This window comes from Danio aesculapii, chromosome 9 (assembly GCF_903798145.1).
Source record: "Danio aesculapii chromosome 9, fDanAes4.1, whole genome shotgun sequence".
NCBI lineage: Eukaryota > Metazoa > Chordata > Actinopteri > Cypriniformes > Danionidae > Danio > Danio aesculapii.
The window spans coordinates 31255009-31280067 of NC_079443.1; the positions used below are offsets into that span (position 1 = coordinate 31255009).

The 25059-nt window shown below is 35.3% G+C and overlaps 1 protein-coding gene and 2 long non-coding RNA genes across 3 annotated transcripts; 2 read left to right on the forward strand and 1 right to left on the reverse strand.

The window, feature by feature from the left end:
• Positions 1 to 7860: 7860 nt before the first annotated feature.
• LOC130234437 (uncharacterized) lies at positions 7861 to 8475 on the forward strand. Its single transcript, XR_008838314.1, has 3 exons — positions 7861 to 7983; positions 8248 to 8303; positions 8437 to 8475. It is a non-coding gene; the product is annotated as an uncharacterized LOC130234437 (long non-coding RNA).
• Positions 8476 to 8512: 37 nt separating this feature from the next.
• Positions 8513 to 9740, forward strand: LOC130234431 (uncharacterized). Its single transcript, XR_008838310.1, has 3 exons — positions 8513 to 8600; positions 8983 to 9125; positions 9673 to 9740. It is a non-coding gene; the product is annotated as an uncharacterized LOC130234431 (long non-coding RNA).
• Positions 9741 to 13708: 3968 nt separating this feature from the next.
• impg2a (interphotoreceptor matrix proteoglycan 2a) lies at positions 13709 to 23375 on the reverse strand. The gene is made up of 19 exons (XM_056464906.1): positions 23297 to 23375; positions 23012 to 23215; positions 20499 to 20665; positions 20353 to 20378; positions 19986 to 20026; positions 19631 to 19749; positions 19362 to 19526; positions 19167 to 19225; positions 18973 to 18993; positions 18551 to 18741; positions 18405 to 18463; positions 18038 to 18224; positions 16764 to 17839; positions 16226 to 16445; positions 15910 to 16120; positions 15597 to 15785; positions 14363 to 14564; positions 13824 to 13903; positions 13709 to 13748 (listed from the first exon to the last, which is right to left on the reverse strand). Exons 1-19 carry the CDS (start codon positions 23373 to 23375, stop codon positions 13709 to 13711), a joined length of 3336 nt encoding a protein of 1111 aa, XP_056320881.1.
• Positions 23376 to 25059: the final 1684 nt, after the last annotated feature.

Below are 25059 nucleotides of genomic sequence, written 5' to 3' on the forward strand. Positions count from 1 at the left end.
TAACTAGAATTAACAAATTTCTTTCAGCAGATCATAAATAATTCCAAAAACACAAAGTCTTTCCACAGCAATATTACAAATGTGATATTGTATATTGCATTTAATATAATATTACGGACATAAACATTACTGTACCCCAGGGAATACAAATGGAAAACTGTCTGGAGGAACTGTCTATTTGATTTTTACCAATTTATTTCAAATTATTTGTTTCAGTTCTTCTGAGTGGAAGTTCTCTAAACTGGGAGCGCAAACATAAACAGCAGTAGTCTAACATGCAGAAAAGGTTGATAAAGTGTCAATTGCTAGAGATTTGCTGTAAAAGACTTTGCAGAGGTGACAGTGATAAAGAAACATGCATGTATGAGAACAAAAAGAAAGATGTGCATGATTAAACAATTATTAAATTGCAGTCATAAATAAATAGCTTTTTTTTTTACTAAGTGCCACTTATGATTCCTGTATTATGAATTACCAAGGATCACATTTTCAGCTAAAATTCTTCTTTAATTTTTCTACTGATAAAAATTGACTGGAAAGTAAATTGACTGGAAATGTAAATTCTGGTCCTTTAAACTAGTTCTTTACAAGATCTGATGGGGCTATGATGCAACGAAAGGCAAAAGGGTCAGTGGATAAGTACACAAGCCTCTGGTGTGTGTGTGATGGTTTGATGCAGATGATTGTATGTTTTGCACTGCAGCTGTGAAAGTCAATCTGAACCAAATGAACTTCAAGCACATGTCCAGCAGAAGAAAACTCAGTCACGATACAAAACAATAATTTAAACAGACACACAAACCAATCAACAAGCAGACAAAAACACAAGTGGGGAAAAAGGAAAAATTATGAGTGCTGGTTGCCCCACACATACAAGAGACAAAAACTGTCTACAAATCTGGTCATTGGTGGCCCTTGACATCAGTGATCGGTGGTGTTAAATGTTGTGAGAATTTTTATGTGCATGTTTTATGTTGTTGTTTTTTTCCAGAGGAAGAAAAACTGACTAAATGCAGCTGTTGGCAGCATGTGTGTGTGGGGGAACTGATGAATTCTGCTCAGGAGGGTGATTCATTATTAACAATGCCAGAAAAGCCCAAGCGCACAGAACCATTAGGACTGTGAGACTGACAATTATTGCTCAAACTTGCCCTAGCAGGACGTTTATCAATTATTATTATTATTATTTTATTTATTTTATTTTTTTTTTTGCAGTTGTCTATAACCCTACACTCTCAGAAATAAAGGGTGCAGGAGCTGTCACTGGGGCAGTACCTTTTCTAAAGATACATATTTGTCCCTGAAGGCACCATAATGGTACCTCAAAGGTAATTTTTGGGCGTATTTGGGCACTAAAATGCACCTTTGAGGTACCACTGTGGACTCTTTGGGTACAAATATGTATCTTTTGAAAAGGTACTGCCCCAGTGACAGCTCCTGCACCCTTTATTTCTTGTACTTTCAGATGTATAGTAGCTATATTATGTAGGACTACCTCTAATAGTTAAGCTTTCATTTGTTAATCTTAGGTATGCATTTACTATAATGAGCTGAGAACAATACTGCATTTACAAAAGGGCTGAGCATCGATATTGCAATGAATCCATTATAGTCACATCGCAGGATATTATTATTTATTAAAACATAAAGATATTGTTAAATACTATTTTTACAAATTATTTATACAATGATGACCATGTTATTTTACATTAGATTTTTCCATTTCTGTACTTGAATACTGTTAGAATCCCCAGAAAACCATAAAGCACTGTTTATTTCACTTTCATTTTTGCTCGGTCATATTTATATATGCTTGTAATTTTTTATATTTTAATGTGATCATCCCAGTTTATCTAAATTAAAGAAAGCTTTCCAAATAGAGCTATTCAACGAATATTATATTCACAATCGCAATATATATATAGCAGCAAAACAAAATATTGCAACGTTAGATTTTTCCAAAATTGTGCAGCCCTAATTTACAGTAATAATCATAGTTCAACATTTACTAATGTATAATAAAAATCCAAATTCATGCTTGTTGTAGATATTGGACTGTGTTAACATGAATTAACAATGAACAACTTTATTTTCATTAACTAATGTTAAACAATATAGCCTACTATAATATATTCACCGTTTGTTCATGTTGTTGTTAGGCCTACCCCATTTTTTATCATGTGTTCTGATTAAATTAGCTTATTTCATTACCCTTACAAAAAAACCCCACAGGAATCCTGCAGGAATATTGTGCAGATTTCCTACAGGATTTTCAGCTCATTTTCCTGTAGGAATACCTGCAGGAAATTTATGCAGGGATTATTCCTGCAGGAATTACAATCCTACAGGTCTATTAAAATATACAGTTCCAGCAGGATTATCGTGCAGGACAGATATGAATTTAGAGAAATTTCACAATGAAACAATGTATTTTCACAATTTTTTAATAAAATTGTAAAAAAAAAATAAAAAAAAAGAGAAAAAAAGATAAAAGTAGACCAAAGCAGAATCCAATTCACAGCAGGCTGCATTTACTCCATTTCCCTAAAAAAAGTAAAGAAAGTAAGTGGTATAGTTGGTGTAGGGGAGAATGCAGTCTGTACAGTATAAAAAGCATTACAGCTATGAATCCCCATAAACAACCAATGGACCCTTTTCACAAAACTGTTATGATGTGCTTAACGGTCATCAGCATCCTAAATACCTTAAAGTTTTTAATATTTAGATTTTTTAAATGTATGTACATTTATATGTATTTATGTATAATATAATCTTTGCGTCAAATTACAAAAAATAAATGATTGCTTATGCGAGGAGTATTTAATGAAGTCTTGATAACACCATCCTGGGGTTTTCCTTTTATTATTTCAGCAAAAAGAATTGTAAAAAAAAATTTTTTGCTGTACTCTCCAATTCACAAATGTGATAATACAAGTGTGTGTGCGTGCGTGCGTTCGTGTGTGTACAAATTATTACCTTACTCGTGACTTGTGCTTATCATTTAATTTTTCCGAGTGCTGCCCTGATAAATTTTATTGGTACATCTGGAAATTTCTTCTGTGCTGTGTCTGTAAAATCCCCTCTCCTGAATATCCTCCTCCTGAGAGTTTCTTTGTTCTCTAAAAAGAAGTAAATACTTTAAAAAATACTTAAAAAGTTGAAAATACATATATTCAATCATGATTAGGCATGGGCCGGTATAAGTTTCTTGTGGTATGATAACTTTGGATAAAAATATCACGATATTGTGATTACTGCTCTAAAATAAGTTATTTTTAAATATCCGAGTAAAAAACTTAACTTAAACACAATATATTTTATTTTAGAAAAGATTTAAAATATTTTGTAACAGTAAACATGTCAGGCTAAATAATTACAATAAATCATTGACTTCTGCTGTCTTCATTAGTTTCAAAAACACAGATTTCTTTACAACACATAAAAACCTTTACAAATACCTTAGAAACGGTGTAAAACTGTGGCTGGTGAACTTTCATCCTCATCGGCAACATCCACAACATCTCCAGGTTCAAAGTTATTTTTCAGTAGGTTCTTTTTAGGAACAATGTCAGGTCGGTGGCTCTTCCCTTCATTCCACTAGGACCCATGTTTTGCCCATTTTCTAACACAGATAGATAGACAGATAGACAGACAGACAAACCCACACACACAAACATATATACACACAAATAAATATCATTCATTTATCTGGTTGATTCAGCTGACTGTATCCATGACAACAGTTTTACCTTATGTCAACCTGCCAGGTAGTTTGCTGTCCGACCGGCGATCAAAATGATTTCTGAGGTCACAAAAAACGACATTAGCATCAATTATAAGCAGTAAATGATAAAAATATAATTAATATAGCCATTTTTTAAATTAAATTTTGATATAGGCGCCGGCGGTAGTAGGCCTGGGTATATTACGTTAGCAATATACTAGTATTGTTAACGTGATCTCGGCTTTAAAAGGAAAACAAAGCATTTGTTTTGGTGTTACAAAGCAATTTACTGATTTAACGTTAAAATAGATAAGTAATTATAGCATTTTAACGATAAAATAACTTAAGAAAAGTACTTTACCTTCAGAAGACAGTTGGTGACAGTTGACTGACGTGCATTCGAATTAGCGACGTGAAGCGAGTCATCTCAATGAATCGGATCTTTTCTCTGAATGATTCATTTTACCGGAGTTTATAATGTAAACTACATTGTTACGCCAGTAGGTGGCGAAAACGAGCGTCTTTTTAAGTGTGAAAGACTATCTGTATGAACCTGTAAAGCAGATTTATTAAAAACACACGTATTCCACAAACAATTTATTTTCTTAAAGAAAAAAGTATGTTTATAAATAATGTTTGTTTTAATTTGTTTAACAAAGTCCATTTGCCAAATAATACACACACATATTAGTAGTAGTCATTATTAACTTAAATATTGTAATTATTATACGTTTATAATATAGACCTTTACATTATTGGCAGCAATGTATTATCTAATTTCAATTTTGCATTTATATCTTATTTTATTTAAAATGTTTATAATAATTTACTAATTAAATTTACTCTAACACTGCAGAAAACACATTACGTTTACCAATCCAACTAACAATAACCCTAACCTGCTTCTTTTTAAAGGATAAAAATAGAATAAAAAGTGTACTTAAACGAAGAGGCACCAGTTCCAGCTGCCACAAAAAGGCAATGGACACAGAATAACATAGGTTGCTCAGGTCAAAAAGACAGAGAATCAGGGATAACAGCAACAAACATTTTAAAAGAAAAAGGGATAGACTCTGTTGAACTCATAAAATGCACAGACATACGTTCAACATGTGTCTAGCTCAAGGACCAGTCTTGCAGTTTTTTATTTTTATTTTTTGCATCCAACCAAACAGATGTTAGTTGAATTCAAATAGCTGGATTGACATTTTAATAAATGAAATAAAAAAGTATAGAAATAAAACGTAAAAGTGTAGAGCTTGTTTGTTTGCATATATGCATAATTTGAAGGGTTTAGAGTAATGGTTGATTTCTATAATTGCCTATAATCTATTCGTATACTTTTATGTATTTATTCATTTTTTGTTTGTTTGTTGTATTGTTTATCTGTTAGAACTCATATTGTAATGCTACCAACAGCAAGTGACAGAATTTCTTTCTTTCATTCCAATAACAACAAATAACTCCTGCAAGTCCTGCAGGAATTATAAAATCCTGCAGGATTTGTCACTTGCTTGGATTCATTGTAAAACCTGTAGGAAATTCCTGCACATATCGTCAATGTGTCCTACAGGATTTTATAATTCCTGCAGGACAGCAGCTATCCTGCAGGGGAAAAAATTTAAATCCTTCAGGATTCCTGTAAAAAGTACTGCAGGATTCTAAAACCTGTAGGAATTGCCTGCACATATTGTCATTTTGTCCTGCAGGATTTCATAATTCCTACAGGATACCAGCAGGTTCCTGCAGAAAAAATGAAAATCCTGCAGGATTCCTGTAGGCTATTTTTGTAAGGGTAAGCATGCATAAATATTGTTTTGCTAGTTAGTCTATGATATAACTTCAGATTTGCGACAAAGAATAAGTCAAATGATTTTGATCATTATATTTGTAAATAATAGGCTATCTTTGCACTTTACACATCCAGACACCGTCACGTAGGCTAATGCTGCTATCTTCCCTCTTAAAACGACCAAGGTAACTTAAACCACTGAGAGAAACAGCAAAGAAAGCAGCTGTGGTGTGGACATACAGTATTTGTACTTACCGACAGATGAGGTCGTACGTTATTACCTTTAATCTACAGCCTTGGCAAACGACCCATTCGTACTCGAACTGTAGTGTATAGGCTACATCAATCCAGTAATCTTTAAGCATGATTAAATTATATTTAAGACCATATCGAATCATGTTGTTCTTTGTGTTAATGTCATGACCTGTGTTTGTTGTTCTCGCCTTTTTGTTTTTCAAATCTGTAACTGTCAAGGGAGGGAGCTCAACGATCCTGTCAGTCAGCACTCTCTCAGGTGAATGCCTTCTTTCTTTAAATGTCTGTAGCCTACATTGTAAGTTAACTTTGAAATTGTAACTGGTTTCCTACAAAGTTTTGTCTTGTTTTCGAAGTTTCTTAATTATTATTATTATTAATATTATTATAATTTGCCAATTCTTTGTAGTATGAGAGAATATTTAATTATGACCAGCTCTTTTCGGTAGTTATGGATTATCTCCTCTTCTCCAGTTAATAACAGAGATACTGAATTTATGTTTTTTTAGCTATTATATATTACATATATTTAATATTCTATTTTTTTCTATCACGTTTTATGTTATATGTTATGCATGAACATGCATGGGAAAATCTCATGAGTTAGGATTAAATCCCTTTTCTGGTACAGTTATTTTTACATAAAATTAACCACCAACAAACATTGGATTTGCCATCTAGTTATACAATCTAGTTATAAAATGACCACAAATTATCATTAATGTACTAAAAATAGAAATAATTGGTTACTGCACTTACTAAAATAAACCCATAATTTTTCCCTTACAAAAATAGCCTACAGGAATCCTGCAGGATTTTCATTTTTTCTGCAGGAACCTGCTGGTATCCTGTAGGAATTATGAAATCCTGCAGGACAAAATGACAATATGTGCAGGCAATTCCTACAGGTTTTAGAATCCTGCAGTACTTTTTACAGGAATCCTGAAGGATTTAAATTTTTCCCCTGCAGGATAGCTGCTGTCCTGCAGGAATTACAAAATCCTGTAGGACACATTGAGGATATGTGCAGGAATTTCCTACAGGTTTTACAATGAATCCAAGCAAGTGACAAATCCTGCAGGATTTTATAATTCCTGCAGGACTTGCAGGAGTTATTTGTTGTAATTGGAATGAAAGAAAGAAATTCTGTCACTTGCTGTTGGTAGCAATTTAATATGAGTTCTAACAGATAAACAATACAACAAACAAACAAAAAATGAATAAATACATCGATAAAAGTATACGAATTGATTATAGGCAATTATAAAAATCAACCTTTACTCTAAACCATTCAAATTATGCATATATGCAAACAAACAAGATCTACACTTTACGTTTTATTTCCATACTTTTTTATTTCATTTATTAAAATGTCAATCCAGCTATTTGAATTCAACTAACATCTGTTAAAAAATAAAAATAAAAAACTGCAAGACTGGTCCTTGAGCTAGACACATGTTGAACGTATGTCTGTGCATTTTATGAGATCAACAGAGTCAATCCCTCTTTCTTTTAAAATGTTTGTTGCTGTTATCCCTGATTCTCTGTCTTTTTGACCTGAGCAACCTATGTTATTCTGTGTCCATTGCCTTTTTGTGGCAGCTGGAACTGGTGCCTCTTCGTTTAAGTACACTTTTTATTCCATTTGTATCCTTTAAAAAGAAGCAGGTTAGGGTTATTGTTAGTTGGATTGGTAAACATAATGTGTTTTCTGCAGTGTTAGAGTAAATTTAATTAGTAAATTATTATAAACATTTTAAATAAAATAAGATATAAATGCAAAATTAAAATTAGAGAATACATTGCTGCCAATAATGTATAGGTCTATATTATAAACGTATAATAATTACAATATTTTAAGTTAATAATGACTACTGCTAATATGTGTGTGTATTATTTGGCAAATGGACTTGGTTAAGCAAATTAAAACAAAAATTCTTTATAAAAATACTTTTTTCTTTAAGAAAATAAATTCTTTGTTTGTGGAATACGTGTTTTAATTAATCTGCTTTACAGGTTCATACAGATAATCTTTCACACTTAAAAAGACGCTCGTTTTCGCCACCTACTGACGTAACAATGTAGTTTACATTATAAACTCCGGTAAAATGATTCATTCAGAGAAAAGATTCGATTCATTGAGATGACTCGCTTCACGTCGCCGATTCGAATGCACGTCAGTCAACTGTCACCAACCGTCTTCAAGTACAAGGTAAAGTACTTTTCTTAAGTTATTTTATCGTTAAATTGCTATAATTACTGATCTATTTTAACGTCAAATCAGTAAATTGCTTTGTAACACCAAAACAAATGCTTTTTTTTCTTTTTAAAGCCGAGATCACGTTAACAATACTAGTACCAGGCCTACTACCGCCGGCGCCTGTATCAAAACTTAATTTAAAAAATGGCTATATTAATTATATTTTTATCATTTACTGCTTATAATTGATGCTAATGTCGTTTTTTATTACCTCAGAAATCATTTTGATCGCCGGTCGGACAGCAAACTACCTGTTGGCAGGTTGACATAAGGTAAAACTGTTGTCATGGATACAGTCAGCTGAAGCCATCAGATAAATGAATGATATATATTTGTGTGTATATATGTTTGTGTGTGTGGGGGTTCGTCTGTTTGTCTGTCTATATATCTATCTTTCTGTCTTAGAAAATGGGCAAAACATGGGTCCTCGTGGAATGAAGGGAGGAGCCAGCGATCTGACATTGTTCCTAAAAAGAACCTACTAAAAAATAACTTTGACCCTGGAGATGTTGTGGATGTTGCCCATGAGGATGAAAGTTCACCAGCCACAGTTTTAGACCGTTTCTAAGGTATTTGTAAAGGTTTTTATGTGTTGTAAAGAAATCTGTGTTTTTGAAACTAATGAAGACAGTAGAAGTCAATGATTTATTGTAATTATTAAGCCTGACATGTTTACTGTTACAAAATATTTTAAATCTTTCCTAAAATAAAATATATTGTGTTTAAGTTGTTTTTCGTTACTCGGATATTTAAAAATAGTAGATATAGTAGATATTAGTAGATATTAAATAGATATTTAAAAAATTTATTTTAGAGCAGTAATCACAATATCGTGATATTTTTATCCAAAGTTATCATACCACAAGAAACTTATACCGGCCCATGCCTAATCATGATTGAATATATGTATTTTCAACTTTAAGTATTTTTTAAGTATTTATTTCTCATTAGACAACAAAGAAACTCTCAGGAGGAGGATGTTCAGGAGAGGGGAATTTACAGACACAGCACAGAAGAAATTTCCAGATGTACCAATAAAAGTTATCAGGGCAGCACTCGGAAAAATTAAATTATGAGCACAAGTTACAAGTAAGGTAATAATTTGTACACACACACACACACACACACACACACACGCACACACACACACACACACACACTTCTTTTTATTATCACATTTGTGAATTGGAGAGTACAACAAATTTTTTTTACAATTCTATCTGCTGAAATATTAAAAGAAAAACTCCAGGATGGTGTTATCAAGACTTACAGAAAAAGGAAAATAAAATAGTGAGACTGATAACAGCAGCCTGAAGAGGGAATGATGTCAGATCTACGATCCTGTCCCCATAGACACTTCATTAAATACTCCTCGCATAAGCAATCATTTGTTTTTTATAATTTGTCGCAAAGATTATATTATACATAAACACATATAAATGTACATACATTTAAAAAATCTAAATATTAACAACTTTAAGGTATTTAGGATGCTGATGACTGTTAAACACATTTTAACAGTCTTGTGAAAAGGGTCCATTGGTTGTTTATGGGGATTCAAAGCTGTAATGCTTTTCATACTGTACAGACTGCATTCTGCCATACACCAACTATACCACTTACTTTCTTTACTTTTTTTAGGGAAATGGAGTAAATGCAGCCTGCTGTGAATTGGATTCTGCTTTGGTCTACTTTTTTCTTTTATTCTCTTTTTTTTCTTTTTTTTTTTTTTTTTACAATTTTAATAAAAAATTGTGAAAATACATAGTTTCATTGTGAAATTTTTCTAAATTCATATCTGTCCTGCACGATAATCCTGCTGGAACTGTATATTTTAATAGACCTGTAGGATTATAATTCCTGCAGGAATAATCCCTGCATAAATTTCCTGCAGGTGTTCCTACAGGAAAATGAGCTGAAAATCCTGTAGGAAATCTGCATAATATTCCTGCAGGATTCCTGTGGGGTTTTTTTGTAAGGGTTGTAAGGGACTGTAAAAGGCTCACTTACGATTAGACAAATATACATACAGTTATACTAATATGAATTATATTAATACAAACTATATACCAATATTAATTTAATGTAATTATAATATTGATAAAAGGGTTATTTAAATAAATAACATTTATTTATATTATATTTATATTAAATAAAAAAAGGTTATTTAAAAGAGCACTTTTGAAAAAGTATTCCTTTCACATTTTAATTAGCAAGAAGTACACTTTCAATAAAGTTAATCAAACTTCATTTTTACAAGGGTTATATTCAATGCTCAGAAAAGGCTGTCTCCTAACATTCTCATAGCAATGCATCCCTTATATTCTCATAGCCATGCATCTCTTATAGAGAAGCATGGGAACATTACACTTTACACTTGATCATGTAGTCAGTGTATGATGAACAAGCTGACAATGAAAAACACAAACATCTCCCTCTAGAGGTTAAATTGTGAAGTGTAACTGCAACAAATTATTGGGTTATACTTGAAATGCTGACAAAAATCACTGGACCATCAGTTCTCTTTCACTACTGACACCGTAGAGAGAGAGAAAATACTTTATTTGAGACTATAACACCAAGTCTGGTTCTGATTGTAGTCCTTTCTCTGGCTCTCTGGTTAAAACACTAGCAAACTTTTTAAAACATTAGCAAAAAGTTTTATTGTTTGATAGCAATGAAAAGATCTCCCAGGATACATTCTTAATTTTCTTGATTTCATAAGAAACAAATGTAGACAATCTGGTAATGTGTAACATATGAAATACATAATTATGCATCGTTTCATGATTATGTATTTCATATGTTACACATTACCAGATTGTCTACATTTGTTTCTCATGAAATCAAGAAAATTAAGAATGTATCCTTGGAGATCTTTTCATTGCTATTAAACAATAAAAATGAAAACACTATAATTGTTTACGTACCCTTGTCTCTCCAGACCCACAATGTTCAGAATGTAGTAGTAAAGTTAATTTATGAAGCACATTTATCAAAATTACACTGACTAAAGTCTAAAAAAAAATTTCAAAAAACATAAATTAACAATAAAAATTGTAATAATAACTTATAATAGTATTAAAAACAAGATACACATTGAACATTAATAGCCTGAGAAAGTGATAGAATAAAAAAAATGTGACCAAGTGAACTGCAATAAAGCTTAATAGGGGATCCTAAGTGCAAATTAATAAGCTCAAAAATACAAGAAGGAGCTTGCCCATTCAGGACTTTGAAATCAATAAGTAAAAAATATTGAATTTAATTTGAAATATTGACAGGAACCCAGTGAAGGGACGCCAACATATAATGAATTACAATAGTCCAGGTATGATGTCATAAAGTCTTGAATGTTTTTTTCCAGATCTTGAAAAGAAAGTAATGATTTAAGGAGATGATCTTCAGCTGATATTAACTACTCTTAACAACTGAGCTAATTTGTTTTTCCTAGACTCAGAGTCAGAGTGAAATGTCAGTCAAAGTTTTTTTTCGATGAGGTGTAACATATGGAGTAAGATTTTCTAAGCCCCCACTAAAATGTATGTACTATATATCCATGTACTATATATATTTGAGTCCTTTGCATGTAATCATAGTATAGCACACAAACACACATGCTCCCATCTCTATGCTTTGGGCATAGGCTGCTCGTAATGCTCTGTAATCTGGGCTGTAATCTCTGCTTTGACTAATTGCAGTGCGCTCTGTACTCTTAAATTAGCTCTGAAACTTATAATACCATGAGTCCAGCTCAGTTACTGGCAATATCGCTCAAGCACACTTCTCACCACATTAAAATACAATCAGAGCTGCATTACAAACCATATCAAATGTTAAGATCATTGGAGAGGTGACTCGATCAGCACCTGTAAATAAAACTCTAAGAATGTCTAATATGACAAAGATTTATTTAATTATAAAAAAACAACAACAACAACAACTCAAAGGCATTGTTCACACAAATATGACAATTCTGTCGATTCAATAGTTAATGACATTTAAAACATGACAGTATTTTCATTTTAGGTGAACTATCCCTACTGAGGATATCTCTACTGATCCCTACTGTAAAGTTGTACTGATACAACTTTACAGTATATAATAATAAACATTAAATTATCAATTATTACAAGAAATTGGTAATGAACCACAAAAATAATGGGAGCAAAATTGATAAGCCCAATGCTATAACAGTAGCAATGGAAGTCCCGGTTTTCCTCATTAATAACTTAATGCTTTTTTTCTTGGTGTGAGCTGAAGAAGCAATGTTTAAGATATCACTGCTGTCAGATGTAAAGTGAAACAAAGTGTCAGAGACCATGGTCTGTCTACTAAATATATGTGTAATTACAGTATTTGACTATCACAAAGCGTTTATAGAAAATAGCTGCCCGAGGCTGTTTGCAAGATGGCGGTCAAGCGAAATGACTTGTCATAAAGGGAATTTGGCAAGAGCCACTCCTTTAAGGGCAGTTAAAACAATAATACAGTTTACAGTTAAAACAATAATATACAGTATCATTAAACACTTTATCATAACTTTAACATTTCTTTATTCAATACTCAAGACACAAATCTATAATTAATTTTTTTTTAATAAATATAATATGACATCATTATAGGCCACTTATAATTTTATTTGTATACAGTTTTGTTTTTGTTCATTTTCAAAATTATTTTTGATATGATTTTACATCTTAAAATCTCTGACCAGCAGTAGAACTAGTAAAACTATAACCTCTAAACAATAAAACATACCACCAAAGAATACAGTGTATAATGTACTGAAAGTAATACAGACGTTAACTTTGTGATTCAAGTTATTTTCAGGATTAATGCATCAATGATCTTCTGTTTTGAACATCAAAGAATGATTGGCTGAGAGATGGGCTACAGTTACTGGATAAGATGAAAAGGCACTAACAAAACATTTCAACAAATCAAAGGATACTGTCTGTCACCATGTTCGTGTTCAATTATAGTAAGACGTAGGGGCGGCGCTGGCTGGAATGATCGCGGATGAAAGTGAAGAGCAGGGGGGGGGGGGGGTGATCATGGATGAAAGTGAAGATCGGAGGGGCGGGGGCGGGGGTGGGGGATGATCGCGAATTACAGTGAAGAGTGGTGGGGGGGAGTGATGGGTGATCACGGATTAAAGTAAAGAGGCCCTTGATAATGTCTCTGGGGGCCCCCTAAATGTAAGGGCCCTTAGAATCATCCTAACTCCCCCCATGCCAATCCCCCCCCCCCCACACACACACACACAGCGCCGCCCCTGGTAAGATGTAAAATGGGCTTTAACAGTAGAGATAAACAACAACAAAAACAACAGTTTCTTTAAGAAAGATCCATAGCTGGCCAAATCAATTTGTAATGGCAAAGTCTCGAAGAGACAAATAGAGACTGAAGAGATGTCATTTTCCAAAAGACAAGGCAATTTTCTGGAAGAGGAACACATCAAGATAATCAATACAAACGCTCAATTAAAAATTACAGCTGAAAAGTCCCAAAGATTTCTCTTTTTCTTATTTTTCTTACACTATTATTTTACACACATTATTTTTCTTACACTCAATGCATTATTGGAAATACAAAATATGCCATTCCTATAACATCACTTACTAACAGTGTTATCTTCTGTGACTTGCATGCATCAGGCTTTCAGACATGTGCCCTATGTGGAGGAACTTTCTCTTTCTCGATTATCCATTGAGCTGAGCAAATAAAAATAAAATGACATGAGGAGTGAAAACTGATAAATCTATTGGATATGAAGAATTTATACTCACATTTGATGCTGCCGCACAAAATCTGCAAACTGACGATCTCGAGCGTAGAGTTCAAGGATGCGGATACGATCTTGAATCTCCTAAAAGACAGTATGAGCAAAAAACGACACCCAATTTCACAACGTTTTCATTAAACAACTCTCCTATTCAAGCATACATGCCAATATTTGTCTCTGAAAATGCTGGAGACTGGGGGCGAGGGACGGGAGTGGTGGGGATGTCTAGGTGTCAGGGATGAGGTGTTTGAATAACACAGTTAAGTAACTGTACTATGCACCGGTTTTTGGGCATCCGTTACGATTGGGTACCATGCCAAAGTATATGATCCGGGGATCATATTATATTATAGACTGTATCAAAAAGCTGAGGTGGGCGGGGGGTGAAATGACGGAAGTTTTCCGGGAGAAATAACAAAACGGGAGGGTGACGGGACTGAAATACGGGAGACTCCCGGGAAAAACGAGAGTGTTGACAGGTATGTATTCAAGTAATCTGTTGTAAACTTAGTCTACTGCCTTTTTTTTGACACACACTCATACCTCTTTAGTAAGTTCACTGTGCTCATAAATATGTCGTATCTCTTCGCTGCTGAAGTCAGTGGACGCCTCGGCACTGGCGCTGCTGTGAACTGGGGGCTCAGGATACCGCTGATAGTAATGGCTGTAGCCGGTCGTTAAATCGCTCTCAAACATAGGGTTGTACTTAGTGGCCCTGTCTATAAATGGTGGACTGTCCTCTCTCCTGCATACAAAAAAGTAAGCACACATTAAAAAGATTGCAGCCATCCACAGGAGTAAGAAGTCATGACCTAAAGAGGGTCAAAGGATCACAGATCAGCCCTCTTGATGAATTAATGCAAATCTCATAATGGCATTACTGAAGAAGTAAGCTTCTTCCTAGGTGTTGCACATGCAGTAATTAAAGAGATATATGAGAGAATTGACCATTTAATATAACTCACTCATTCATAAGTTATAGTTCTCATAATTATTTACATGTCATAGCTTTAAAGGCTACATTTATATATAATAATTAAATATAATATTTTAATAAATAATGCATTTCAAGACTTGATTAATGTTATGTTAAGAGTTTTTAGCATGTAATATTATGCTTAATATGCTTTTTATTTGTTTTTTGTTATATAGTATCTCCGCAGCAGATAAAGTCTGCTTTACTCAAGGTCAAACACTTAAGCATGAGTTTAAGTCGGGGGATTGGTTGCTGAAAGCTCAGACATTTGAGGTAAAGCTTTCATACACTGGACTTCACTTAAGATATTAAGACTTAATTAAGTCATTATTAGAAAGAGTATTATAATAGCAAGAATCCAAGTTAAATCTAAACTATAATTTACTAGGTTGGCAATCAAAAATCACTGGATTGCTTTTTCATAGTAAGCACGCAGGCAGATGAATGCTTACACATAGCCAAAAAAAGACTATATACATTAGCAATGACCATGGGAAACAATAAATTCATTTACTTTTTTATGTTGTGCCAAAACCACTATTGATTTCAATCAAAATATTGTTTACCATGCAAATCTTTTTCATTGCTTTCCTGCTTACTAGTACCAACCATCTAGTGACCCATTGAGCAAACTAAGTATGGATATATAAGTTCAAAGGGTCTTGATTAGATCTTAACCTTTAAATGACTGTTAATACCATGTGATAATAGCAATGCATCTAAGATGGTCACTTGTGATCAGATTACTGAGGATGCTTGAGAATACCAAGTTTAAATAGGACCTGTGAAAAAGTTCCTTACCGCATTGGGTCCTCGGTCTCATCTTTGTCATACTGATCTCTCAGAGTTCTTGCTAGGAAGAAGATTACTCCTGACGCCACCAGAAGGAACCCAGCAACAGATGCTATGGCAATACCAACTACAAGTGGCTCTGAAACATATTCTTCACAATGTTCTCCTCTGTACCACCAATTTTCCCCAACGCGGCATCTACAGAGCACACACACATACACACATAATAACCTCAGGACAATGCCAATGTTGCAACAACATACATTCTGTTCTCTAGGTAATATGTTTTTTCTAAATGTTCATATTAAAGAAATCAGTATGCCTGCATATGGCTCCTTGACCAGGAAGAATATCACATTTCCCATCATTCAGGCAGAAGTCAGGCTGAATGTCACAGATGCTCTGGCAGGGTAGTCCATCCACACTGAAGTAACCAGCATTGCACACACATTCAGCCTCACCTGACCAGCGATTTACTGTACATTCTGCAAACTCATTACATGCCTGAAACTTGCATGGGTCTGCTTGTTCCCCTAAAACAAGAATAGCACAGGTGAAAAATTAGCATAAGGAAGGCATGTGATGAGACAACCTATTTAAATAGTGATTGATGGGTTTTTTTTTTCAAAGGGTCTTACCTGATTCAACATCCAATGAATATTTGTCTATGGCAAGGTTCATGGTCTGGTAAGCTGTGTTGCAGAAGTCCTCTAGAATGAGGTAGACAGCAGTATTGACTTCACGAGGAACAGGCTTCCCAAACTTCATACGGCTATTCACCACTATACTTCCATTCCTGAAGTTCAAGATCTCCAGGTTCTCAAAGTGACTGAGATTGGACTGCAGATATGGCACCAACTAAGGGGAAAAGAGTTTCAATAGTGAGGCCATGAACTCACTAACATAATACAGATTTTTATAAGACAGAAGGGAAGGAAGCTAGAAATATATTTTTTGGATGTTGGATTTCCATATTGTCTATTCCTGCTTTTGGAATACCACATTCCTGAATAGATTAGCTGCAACATACATTTTTAGATTAGTTAGTTAAATTTAATTGCTGCTAAAGTTAAACTAGTGGGCCTGCAATGATATTTGGGCTAAAGGGTGAAAGTTTGAAAGGAAATCTAAAGGAAGAAAAGGATGGGAAAGAAAAAAATGTAGGAGATACATTACCAGTTCAATGAATCGTTGTTCCAAGGCTTTGTACTCTGCAGAGCTCTTATTGAACAGATCGTCAGAGAACATCATGTTAGTTACACGCAGACTGAAAAACACCATCAAAGAACGGCCAGGGTTAGTTGGCAAGGCAACACTGGAAACTATATCACCCTGGATGTCACCAGCAATGCCACTACCCTCTTCCTCAATGTAATGGATCACAGCCAGAGATGTAGTCATGACTTCTGAACTTAAGGTATGTCCTAACCCCACCTCTTCTGGGGTCATCATGGTAATAGGGAAGAAGGGTGATTCTTTTTCAGGTACAAGAGGAGTTGGAGAGATTGAACTTGTTGGTTCAATGGTGACCAGTATGACCTCATCCTTTGTTAGATAGTCCTCTGTTTCCTCTGAAAATTGTATAGCTAAAACATCCGTTATTACAAAATCATTGTTCTCCTGTGCAATTGTGGTACTGTAAACATATTCTTCCTCTTCATCTTCTTCTACGTCCTCTGATTCCTTCTTCGTGATAATTCCAAGCGATTCATTCTTTGTTATAATTCCAACATTGTTTTCCTCATCAATCCATGTTTCTGTTATAGCCATTCCTGGCATCTTGCCTTCATCTGGCCTCTCTTCTTCGGCAGATAGTATGAGGTCTTCTTCAGGTTGTGGGGTAGATTCGACCTCAGTCACTTGCACTGGCAGCATTGGGGGTGAATCACTAGTAACCTGCAGGTTTTCTTCCTTTCCATCTTCAACAGTAGTCAGTTCAGAGGTTTCTTCAGGCAAAATCTGGCTCTCTTCAACCACTGTTGTAATTGTTGAGAACTCATAGTCTATCTGTAGTATGTCTTCATCAATGAAAACCTCTTCATCAACTTCTGCTTCTCCAATTGGCATCTGTGCCTCAGTAGGCAAGACGGTTGCCCAACTTTCTTCTCCTCCACCAGATCCAGAAGCAGGATCAAGGTCATCTGTTGTGACATCACTATCTTTGGAATCAATAATGGGGCCAACAGCTTCACCTTCCATGGTAGCAATCTGGCTAGGAGTAATCGGCAACACCAATACATTGTCTTGAAGTTCTAAAAAGAGGAATAAACAAGCATCTTTAGTCTTTCGCCGCTATATTTGTAAAAGTCAGGGCTATCCTTTTCTGCTCATAGGGGGCCCTTGTCTTGCAGAATTCAGAAAATGTCCTCATAAGTGTGCTACTGGCCCTCCAGTAACAGGATCGGACACCCATACTTAAAATCACTGAACTTGTGAATTTTGGTTCTTACCCTCTGTGAAACCCCCACTGAGATGGTCTATAAGGGCTGGAGTGCTCTCATCTAAAATTACGACATCCTGCTCAACCACACCTCCTTCTTCTGACATAGCAGGATCCAAATGTTCACCAGCTGTGAAGATCTCCTTCAGCACCTCTCCTGGCAGCTCAGATGGTTTTTCTACTGCTAAAATATCATCCTGCACAAAAACCAAGACAAACCCACTGACTCTCAGGCTTTGTGAAATTTAGTGATGGTGATTCTTAAGGCAGCTATCAATATTACTGTTTCTGCCATTACATTCAATGCTGAAATCAATACCCTGACTATTAAACTTAGACTTTGAGAATATGTTAATATCTAGTTGGTCCTAATTCACCTTGAGGTCAGAGTCTGGAGATTTCTCTGCTGGTTGGATTTCTTCTGGAAATGTTTCCTCTAACAAGAATAAAACATTACATTACAGATTGCTAAAATGCACCGCAGACTATCGTTAGTAGTAACTACAAGCAAGTAGAGCAGTACCATGCAGAGCCTCAGTGATGTCAGGGCGGAGGTCAATAATGGTGTATTGGACAGTGGGGCCCTCTGAATAACTGAATGTGCCTTCTACCATATTGGATTGAAGATTAATGAAGTCCAGTGTTTCACTGCTAATCTCTACACTGCGTGTCTGCAGGGACACAACATATTCCACCAGTACTGCCTTTTCACCACTGATGAGAGAAAACAACAACTGCAATTACAATGGGCATACATAGGCTGATCAATTTTAATGTTTAAGCCTTTCAACACTATCTTGCCCAGTAGACCTGCATTGTAACTTCATGACCATAAACATGATTCTTGCTTGTTTATAGTCTAATAACTCAGGGAGAGACTGCAACAAACACATTTTCTCACTCACTAACATGCATTCATGTAAATAACCATCAGGTCTAACTTACCTTGAGGGATCCATCTGTGGCCTATGGAAAAGATAGAGTTTATATTTTTACACAACAGTTTTATCACTGTAGCAGGTCATAAGTTAATACTGCATATTGTCTAATTATTCTGTCTAAATTGACAACCAAGAAGTATCAGTTATTCTGTTGTTTTTGAGTGTGACTACACCAGAATGAAACATGGACAAACATACCTAATGTTCATTACTGATACACTCTTAAATTCTGTTAGTTTCTCCAAAGCAGCTGAAATCTGTAGGAGGACAAGTATTGGAAATTTATTTTATTCCAAAATTAAATCAATATACAAACGAAAGGCTGGACCAGCACAAACACAAGATATGTGTATAAAGTATGGATGTGTGCGTATGTATGTGTGTATGTGGTACCTTCTCTGTGATCTGCTGAGTAAGTCTGCCATGTTCACTGCTGTTGGAGTTGAACAGCTCTTCACTCCATGGTTCCCCAGTCAGTAATAAAGCCAGCTCCACCTTCTGCTCAACCAGAGGATGCGATGGCAAAGCAGCAGCTTCCTGCTCAATCTCATTAGTGATCTACCACAGGCAATACACGCACAGGCTTTGCTTAGCAGGTTTTCCAATACTGAAAATTGATGATATGTTTTATTGAACCTCACTTTTTCATGTCACCCATCTACCTCAGTATCCTGCTCCATCAATATAGCTTCCGATGGTGCTTCTACAGTAACTTCCTTCACGCTCTCATCTGGAACCACTGAGGTCACCAACACAGCGGTCACAGCTTGAAGCTCATCAACTACAAAATTTCAAATACATTTAATTATGATTTGGTGTGCAGTCATGTTGCAGAATCAGTAAGATCTATCTATTGATTTCCTGTCAATTACAACAATTGAATCTGAATAAAACACAATGACCCAAAAAACTTTAAGAACTGTAAATATAATTTTTTTTTTATAAATTAGGTTATAGTTTTGTAGGGGGTTTTCTATATTCTCCTTCAATATTAACATGTTTTCATAACAAACAGACCTGGTGTAACACTGCCTGGTTCTTGGGAGGAGTTCTCCGGTCTATTTAAAAAAAGAAAGGAAAAGAAAGAAAAAAAGGGCTGTTGGAAATGACACATAACTAAGAAATACAAGAGTAAACAGTTTAACTACTCACACAAATAAATAACACACAAATAAAAAACAAACAGGTATAAAGGGTGTAGTACCTGCATACTGAGTATGTAGGTGTCTTACTGAGAAGAGAGAGGAAGACAAAATATGAGGAGAAAAAAAACTCAGTAAGACTGAACTCATCTAATACAAAACAAATGGCTGGTGGAAAATGGAGTGTTTGTAAAAGGATGGGTTTAGGGTGGTCAATAGGGTTTTCAAATGTTTTATTTTACCTTTTTGGTCTTGTCTGTGCAAGTCTCTGCAATGGATCATAAAGATTACAACACATAAGTCAAACATACCACAAACCATATTATAAATTCATATTATATATTCATATATATATTTTAAGTTAATGAAGAGGAGTTATGCTACATACTCTCTGGACAAGTGTAATGTGTTCCTCTGATTGGCTAAAGGCAGTGCCAATCTCTCCTATGGAAACTCTATCTGTTTGACATTGGCTCATCCAGTTCTGGTACTCTTCCTGATTGGGAAGGCGCTCCAAGAAGATTTTGAAGGCCTCCCATACAACTTCCTGACACACTAATACGAACAACAACAAAAATAAAACATTGCATAAGCACAAGCAAGACAAACAGTAAGAAATACAATAAGACCGCTCACCTATTTTAGGAGAAACTTTGAATAATTTTCTCTTTCTTTGTATTGAAATCTTTAATCTCACAGCTACTGATTTGACCCTCCTTTGTTCTAGGTCAGGGGTGGCCAAATTCGGTCCTGGAGGGCCAGTATAGGTTAGCTCCAACCTCCTTCAATACACCTGCCTGGAAGTTTCTAGTATACCTAGAAAGAGCTTGATGAGCTGGTCCAGTTGTGCTTAATAGGGGTTGGAACAAAAACATGCCAGACACTGGACCTCTAGAACCAAGTTTGGGCACCCCTGTTCTAGGTCTTGACTCTTCTGGTCATAGTCTTGCCTCGAAATCAGTCCACTTCTGGTCTTAGTCCTTAATATTTTAAATCAACCCTTTTCAATAATGACTCAAGACTCAACCATGTTCTGCTCATGGTTCTGATTTTAAATGAACCCTCTTTTGGTTTGCCTTGAGCCGTATCTGGTATATGCACTGACCCTTACTCAACCCTCTTCTGGTCTGTCCTTGACTCAAATTTGACTTTGATTTTGGCATAAACTCTGACTTTTCCTTCATTTATACTCTACCTCGATTCTGACTCAGCATTTTCTGATCTAAGTTTTGTCTTGACTTGAAATCTATCTTCTTTTGGTCTTGATCTTGACTAGGAATAGACATCATGCGTTTTTTGGCTTTGCCTCTGACTTAACTCAACTCGTCTCAACTCTCTTCAGGTCTCAGTTTTGACGGAACAGGATTTTACAGGAAGATCTTCTAATTGAGGATTGGACACTCAGATGGTTGGGTCTAGAGCCAGGAGGTTTAAACTCCTCACAGCAAACATACGGCTAATGACGCTAAAACACACTAGCAAACATTTAGCTTAACACTCTGCCAAGTATCAGCTATTTTATCAAATTACCTAAAGCACACTGCAATTTCAGTGTTTTTTTTTTTTGACACGCAAAAATAATACATTGATAGCTCTGTACCACAGTTAATATGACATTACCAATGATTTTACTATCTTAAACACCTCTGCACTACACTAACACTCTGAGTTAGTCAGCGTAATCTGCCAATGCCAACTTTAATTTTATATTCTAAGGAGAGAACAGAGTTTAAATTGAATTTCTGAATCACAGTTGTTTGGACATATGGGTGCATTTTCAAGATGGAGATTATCTGTCCATATGAGACTGGTTCAGTCCAAAGCTGTACTTTACAATTAGTGTCTCGATGGTGCACTTAGACAAGATTGCTCACACCCTCATTCTCAGTCATGGATATTAAAGCTTTGACCTTATTAGCCCCAATTCATTGTGTGAACTGACTTGTAACCCCACCATATTGCCTACTAATTTGTTAAGGAATAAATCACATGTGACCTGTGAAATAGTACTCTGAGGTCTTTCAACACTAAACCGAGACCTCTGAGTCTGGAACTGACTGCCAAACGCTAATGAGATCCCATTGTTACATACTCAGCTGTCAGCTGTGTGAATGTGCTAGTTGATGAATTTCGTGGAAGATTTGTGGTCAAGACTCCACACAAAATATATAAATTAAACAAAAATGACTTTGATTTGAGTCTTGTTACTTGGGTCACGTCTTGGCTTATGACCTCAGACAATGATGTAGTGTAGTGATAATTAATTTAACCACAAGTTTAACTACAGATTGCCATGTCTCACCAATATGCTGCTTTCTAACTCGCTCTTACTTATAAATTATAGGCCATTCCACCTTCACTTTTCTTTAATTTATTGGCTAGCTTATAGCCTTGCATCATTCCTCATAGCTGTCAGAACTGAAATTCTGATTGTGGCTTTGAGAACTTAGATCCTGTGATCCTGTTGTGTCTTCTGAACATGCTTTGTTTTTATTTTAAGACTAACATCTATAAAAGGCAATTCTCAGAAACATGATCTGGTTAAGCTCCAACACTTAAACATTATTAATTATAGATAGCGTGAAGAAAAAAATAAGACATTCCAAAACTAACAGCTCATTTTGAGCTGTTGTTTTCCTATTAAACATGATGGTTTCCAGTAGAATGATGTCACTAAGGGTCTATCTTCTTTTTATCAAATAGTAGTAAAATAATTTAGAAATAACCTGAATTAATATTAACAATTCACTTTTTTTGTGACTTTTGTAGACAAAAAAATGTTATTTTTGGGTTACATTCAGTACATCAACACTGAGTTCTATATAAATTCATGCTAATTTCATATACATCAGAATACACAGAGGTATTTTAATATAATATTTTTTTACAACCGTGTCTCACCTCTTAGCTGATAGTACTTCAGATGGTTAGTAATGGCTTGCTGCACTGTTTCTTGACTGCACAGGCGTACTCCACTGGACAGAAAAGCATTACGCTTTTGTCTTGGCAAGAGTATTTTGTCTCCAGGCTTTTCCACAAACATTTGAAAGAATCTGTGAGTGTGCTCATTTGGATTTCCAACAACAGTGTTCTGGTCAACCTTTCCTGAAACAGATATATACACATAAATATACCCATTTTCCTCCTGTCACACTGGCAACTACATAAATATGCATGGATACATACCTGTAGTAATATCCAGCTGGCCTATTGCAAATATGCAGCCTAAACAACAAAGAGTGCAGGTCCATATGAGCTTCCACATAGTGACTTCCTGGTCTTGAAAAAAAGATGCCTCTCAATAGTTGCAGCTTCACTTTGGACGACACAACCAAACCTTCCAACATCTATGCATATCCAGGCTTGACTGATAGTTGTTCTTGTATATTATTGCAGAAATAAAGTGTTCTCCAGACTGTCCGCAAAAAGCGCAGGTGTGTAACTGTGGCAATCCTGTGGCAGGTAGGCAGATGGAAGGGGATTTTTCTTTTTTTTCCCCTTCTTCTAATCTTGTTTGGTAATCCTGTAGAGCAGCTCATCAAGATGTAACTGGAGGGACTGGAGTTAACCAAGACTGCTAACAAAAATACACGTGAATGAAATACGAGAAGGAAAAAACAAGGAAGAGGTGATTTGTTAAAATAATCTAAAGAGATGCTTACGTAATCACTGCTCAGCTTGACCCCCTGTAAGGTTAAATACACATAACAATGGTTTGACCTTTAAACTCTACAACAATGTAAATAACTTAGAACTGGAAGATGCTTAGGTCACATTATTAAGACTGAGAGCAGGAAATATCAGCACTGTGTGTTAAAAAAGAAAAGTCTAAAGATGATTTGCCATATAAAGAACAAGACATCTGAAAAGTAAACTACATAAACTACCCCACTTCCTACTACCTACAGTAAGATGGGAGTAGCAACAGATCTTTTCGTCCATATTTTGACTAACATGGATTATTATAAGTCTCAAAATAAATGAAGTGAAAAATCAGGGGGTTAATTAAGGTCAATTTAAGAGACACAATTAAGGCATTTTTAGGGCAAAATAAAGAAGAATATACATAATTTCCCTCACAGCAAGAAGGTCGCTGTGGAGTTTTCAGACGTTTTTTTTAACCCCACAGAAGCTGTGCACATAGCATGGATGGACTATTCAGAAAAGGATCAAGACATATAGATTTAAATAAAATAATCAGAGTGAATTAAAATTTGTATAGAACTACATGTTGCTAACAAGCTAAGTAACATTTATTAGAAGACATGTCTCTAGACAAAAAAATAAATAATAATAATAATGCTAAAAGCACAATGCATGCCATACAACGATTTTAGCAATAAACCTCAAAATGGTTATGTCCCAAATTTTAGCATCTCTAGACCATTAGCATTTAAAAAACCTATTCACTGCATAGAGCAGTGTTTCCCAACCCTGTTCCTGGAGGCACACCAACAGTACATATTTTGAATGTCTCCCTTATCTGACCCATTAACTTCAGGTTTTGGAGTCTCTTCTAATCTTCTGATGAGTTGATTCAGGTGTGTTTGATTAGGGAGAGGTTGAAAATGTGTACTATTGGTGTGCCTTCAGGAACAGGGTTGGGAAACACTGGCATAGAGAACAAGGAAAGGAATCAGACCTGCTATCACACGCTTTCTTTACAAAACTCCTCCCTCTCAACACTTGACTGACACAGAAGCAGGTGTGATTTCTCAGCCATTTTTGAGGTCTTTCGAGGAGATGTGGCTGTGCTTGAGGTGCTTGGCTGAAGCTGAGGGTGGGTTTTGTAGCTTTAATAAACCCTTGTGCTCACATGCTGATTTATAAGCCATGATACAATTACTGCACAGATGGTTTAGTGTCTGTGTCCTTAAAAATTCACCATCAGAGACACCGCACTGCGTCTGTTTTTGTTGTGTATACAACACATTTTCTATATATGCATT

What these genes read in the sequence shown, in the direction of transcription:
- impg2a (XM_056464906.1), bottom strand. Translation starts at nt 23,375, where the DNA reads ATGTGGAAGCTCATATGGACCTGCACTCTTTGTTGTTTAGGCTGCATA. An exon ending in GCACAGACAAGACCAAAAAG is followed by an intron (nt 20,027 to 20,352) that starts GTAAAATAAAAC and finishes TTTTTTAAATAG; the next exon opens with ACCGGAGAACTCCTCCCAAG. An exon ending in CTCAGCAGATCACAGAGAAG is followed by an intron (nt 19,226 to 19,361) that starts GTACCACATACA and finishes GTCCTCCTACAG; the next exon opens with ATTTCAGCTGCTTTGGAGAA.